This window comes from Cricetulus griseus (assembly GCF_003668045.3).
Source record: "Cricetulus griseus strain 17A/GY chromosome 1 unlocalized genomic scaffold, alternate assembly CriGri-PICRH-1.0 chr1_1, whole genome shotgun sequence".
Classification (NCBI taxonomy): Eukaryota; Metazoa; Chordata; class Mammalia; order Rodentia; family Cricetidae; genus Cricetulus; species Cricetulus griseus.
Window position 1 is genome coordinate 211,179,793 of NW_023276807.1, and position 4,177 is coordinate 211,183,969.

At 44.2% G+C, this 4,177-nt stretch overlaps 1 protein-coding gene across 1 annotated transcript; it reads right to left on the reverse strand.

Annotated features, from left to right (window-relative positions):
• Window positions 1-254: 254 nt before the first annotated feature.
• Window positions 255-3,275, reverse strand: LOC100751926 (granzyme-like protein 2). The gene is made up of 5 exons (XM_027390055.2): window positions 3,077-3,275; window positions 1,803-1,953; window positions 1,350-1,482; window positions 898-1,152; window positions 255-492 (listed from the first exon to the last, which is right to left on the reverse strand). The coding sequence occupies exons 1-5, from the start codon at window positions 3,147-3,149 to the stop codon at window positions 340-342; spliced, it is 765 nt and encodes a 254-aa protein (XP_027245856.1). The 5' UTR covers window positions 3,150-3,275; the 3' UTR covers window positions 255-339.
• Window positions 3,276-4,177: the final 902 nt, after the last annotated feature.

Below are 4,177 nucleotides of genomic sequence, written 5' to 3' on the forward strand. Positions count from 1 at the left end.
GATCAACTATGTTCCTGAATTAACTTAACAAGGATGCCCTATGGTCACTTTCTTCTGGGCTCTCCATTTTCAATGTGGGTAGTATCTATTGGTGCCTTTAAACATTTTTCTTTTGTTAACCATGAATATTTTAATGAAATCAAATGGAAGACATAGGAAATATTTAATAATCAAGGCCCTACTGGGGTATGTATCTTGGTTCCTTTTTCCCCCTCCACCCTTTATAGACAGCCACACCATCTGAATGCCAGCTCTTTTATGCAGACAGATCTCTTTATTAAGTTTCAGATAGCTGTATCCCAGGATGTTGGACACTGTCCCAGGCACAGGGCTTGTCTTCTATGGTTGTTGAAGGAGTTTCATTGTTTTCTTAATCCAAGGTATAAAGCTTGAGATTCTGGTGAAAACCCGTGGAGGATTCTTGGAACGAAGTTGATGACTGACAATGCCCTGGGCCACACTATGGCACACAAAGGGTCCTCCAGAATCTCCCTGTGGACAGAAAAATGGGAAGTCTTAGTAAATATCATCACCTCTTGCCAGACTCATTTTCTCCCTGTTCTTCTCTGTTCCCACTAGGGCCTGGGTTTTCAGATGGAAAGGCTAACTGCCACCATTGACCTGGGTCCAAGATGGGAAGGAGGTCAATGAACTCTGTGACTCTCTACCTAGAGTGTCTGGGCCTGATGTGTCCTGTCTTCAGTCTCAGTAGACTCTAGCTCTCCTATTTTCTCATGGTTAAAGGACATATTTTGCTGAGGGAAAATGGTGGATCCCTTTGGGTTGATCCCTCCATAAACTCTAGACTAGCAGCAGTTGCACAGTGGGAGAAGGCTTGACTGTGTCTACATTATATCTCTGCTCCCGGAAAACATTTGAAGATGGCCATGTCCTTACCTTACCAGTAGCCTTCTTCTCCTTGGGATTTCCCACACAGAGCTGGATGGAATTGTTGTAGCTTTGGGACAGTTTTTGGCACACATCACTTTCTTGGACTTCTAGCTTGACTTCCTGAAGTTTGTTAGGCAGTGTACCATTGGCCAGTTTTCCCCAGCCTGCTACTGTGCACACCTGCTTAGGTTTCACCCAATCCTGGCTCTTTGGAAGGGCAATGGTCTTCACAGCTTTATTGAGTTGAGCTTTGTTTTTCAGCTGATAACAAGGATGAAGAAGAAAGATTCAGGTCTGGTACCTCAGTAAGCTTATGGGGTTGACCATATATTCCCCAAATAGAAAGCCCCCAAACCCAATCTATCATCCTGGTACCACAGATCAGCCCCCCAGAGAGAGCATTGGTCTGATACACTAGTAATCTGCGGAGTGCTCCAAAATAATCAGAAATATGGTACCTTGAGTAACATGATGTCATTGGCCTTTGTATCACTATTATAGCGCTCGTGGCTGATGGCTTTAATAACAGGGATGATCTGGGTGTTTTTCAGTTCTTTGATATTATGAGCACCCAAGATTACACTTAAATTCCTTTGAAAACAAAATAGATTAAGTACAACGTGGGAGCAGTATATCATTCTCTGAAATGCAGGTAGAGGGCTCAGCCTAAGGCAGAGCTTGGCTGAGTCAAGTAGCAAGAAATTCGTGAGGAAGGTTGTGTTTTAGGGCTCAGAAGTATCCCAGGCATTCAGATCCTTCACTGACTGCATCGGATCCCCTGTTCCACAATCAGTTTAGGTCAAATTGGATAAAGGGAGTTTGATCTCACCTTAGTTCAATTTTGAAGGACAGACTGGATCTGTTCTTATTAGTCAGTCCCAGGCAACAAAGACCCTGTTGCTTCTCCTTACCTTGCATAACAGTGAGCTGCTGTCATTACGATGTCTTTTGCCACCAGGAAACCACCACATATAGGTTCATCTGATCCGCTTGTATGAATCTTTAAGCATGCCATGTAGGGATGGGAGTGGGGTTTGGCCTCTGTACCCCACATTATTTCTCCTGAAAGAGAAAATTTGTTCTGAACGTCTGTGCTCATGGAAACTGTGCAACATACCTGGTTTCTGGGATAAGGGCCAGGGGAGTATGTGGATTTGACATGAAGAAGAGAACCTTTTGTAGTGCCTGTCTCATACCAGGTAAATATCTCTGGCTTCTGTGGATGATCATGCAGGGCTTGTAGTATGATGTTACCTTTTCCTAAGTTTTCAATTTCTTCTTGTACCAATGTTGGAACCAAGTTTTTTCCCCCTATATCACTTAAACCACATGTATCCATATGGGAAAGTGTAAGCATACATTGTCCAGAAGACCTAGAATACATCAACCAGAAACAGTTGCTTCCCCTGGAGTCCTGCTCACTTAGGCACTGGGCTGTGCCTGAGGTTAGCATGAAGCACTATTGGGATAGAAAACTCTGTCTTCCTTTTCTCTATTCTGATTCTTGATATATAGCAAGGACACCACTTAGAAACAGCAATACTCTTGTACAAACAATGAAAATCCCTCAAATGTTCTATGCCAGTAGTTGAGAGGAGTTCCTAATATAGTATGAACTTCAGCATGGGATTGTCTTCCTAAGGCATTGAAATAGCCTTAGCACTTAGAAGGAAGAACACAGAGTTGTAGGGATCCTAGTGAGATGGGGAGATGGGTTGTAGGCTCCTGTGTCAACCTGTTTCCAACAACCTTTAGAGCAGTGATGAAGCCACACTTAGCTGGCCCTGTTAGATTGTGTCATGGCAGACCTGTATGGCTCAGAAGAACATAGACAAGTCAAGTTCTTTAGGTCCCAATCCACATGTCAGTCAAGGGATAAAGCTGCCCACTCTTAGGTTTGGCCAATCAGAACTGCAGCCTTCATTTTCAACTCTATCTTTCCTATAGGGTCTTTTGATAGTTTTGTAATTCCTCTCTGTTAGTTGGTGAAGATCTGTCTTACTATGTGACATTACAAGTAGTTTGTTTTGATTTCAGAGCCCATTTAACCACTGCTAGGCTGGGGCTCTGCAAACTTCTCAGATGAACTGAGTGAGGTGCAGACCTTAGACAGAACCTGACTGGGACACTATGGAAGTGTCAGTGTGACACACACAAGACTCTAGGGAGGGGAATGGTTGCTTACCTCCTTCAGTGCTGACTGGCAGGACAGCCACCAGGAGGCTCAGGAGCAGGAGCATCTTCAGAGGTTCTGACATGTTGTCAATTGTCACCTGTTTGTGCCTCACACTTTTAAACCTTTAGGTGTGGAAAGAAGGCCAGGGCTGTTGACCATTAATTTCCTGTGTGAGATTTAAGATCTGAGTTCTTTGCTGCATCTGTGTGGTGAGTGTGCAGGAAGCATCTTGTCAGTCAGTTGCTGGTGAGCATGACCACATTCCCCACAGGAATGTTGGCCTCCTTGGAGGGAGGAAGAGCCTCCTGAGTCCTTCCACATAGAGCAGAGAGGGAGTCCCCTCCTGTCAGTGATCAGGTTATTGCAGTATGGCCTCTGTGTCTTGAACTTATGATCAGGTAATTATGTCCTTGAGACATATTATCTCAACATCCCATACTACTCCCTAAGAGGAGCTTAATTCTATATTTTTCAAGAGCATGAAGACTTTTGTTCTAGGTTCAAAAGTTCCCCTCTAAGACAATACCCTAGGAAAAATCTAGGCCACCTATTAACATCTTGAGAGCTTTGAAGAGTACTAGGGTGTGGGGTGAAGAGCAAAGATTTAGGATGAAGTGCCAGTGTGATGTTGATGACCCTGTCAGGAGGAAATGACAGAATAGGGGAGCTTTATAGAAAGGATTTGACAGACAAATACTCGGGACCCCATGCAGTCTATAAAGACATCTCAAATGTTTAAATCATCTCAACAGCAAAGTAGTTATTTTCAGGAAAGGAGGGATGAAGAGCAAAATCAGAGCTGTTCTCTACCTGCAGCGGGTCTGCTCTTGTTCTTGTTCCACCCTCACTGGGCAGTCTGGTCCCCAGGGAACAGGGTGACATAGGCAAAGCTCTGCTTCTGCTGAGGAACCAGTTTCTGTCTCTCTGTCTCCCCTGAGAAAGCAGCTTCTCTGTCTCTCGTCCCTCCTGCAGTTTGTATATGCAGGTGCCTTTGAATGTAAAACCCAAGTGCATTTCCTCTCAGAACTCCAAAGTCCAGCTCACATTTGATTGTGCTTTTCTGGGCAATCTTGTCATTTAGTATAGACAGGGAGACCTCTGATGTCAGCT

Coding starts and splice junctions, on each gene's coding strand:
- LOC100751926 (XM_027390055.2), bottom strand. CDS start 3,149: ATGTCAGAACCTCTGAAGATGCTCCTGCTCCTGAGCCTCCTGGTGGCT. Junction 1,954..3,076: donor GCCAGTCAGCACTGAAGGAG/GTAAGCAACCAT, acceptor TTTCTCTTTCAG/GAGAAATAATGTGGGGTACA. Junction 1,153..1,349: donor ATGACATCATGTTACTCAAG/GTACCATATTTC, acceptor CCTTGTTATCAG/CTGAAAAACAAAGCTCAACT.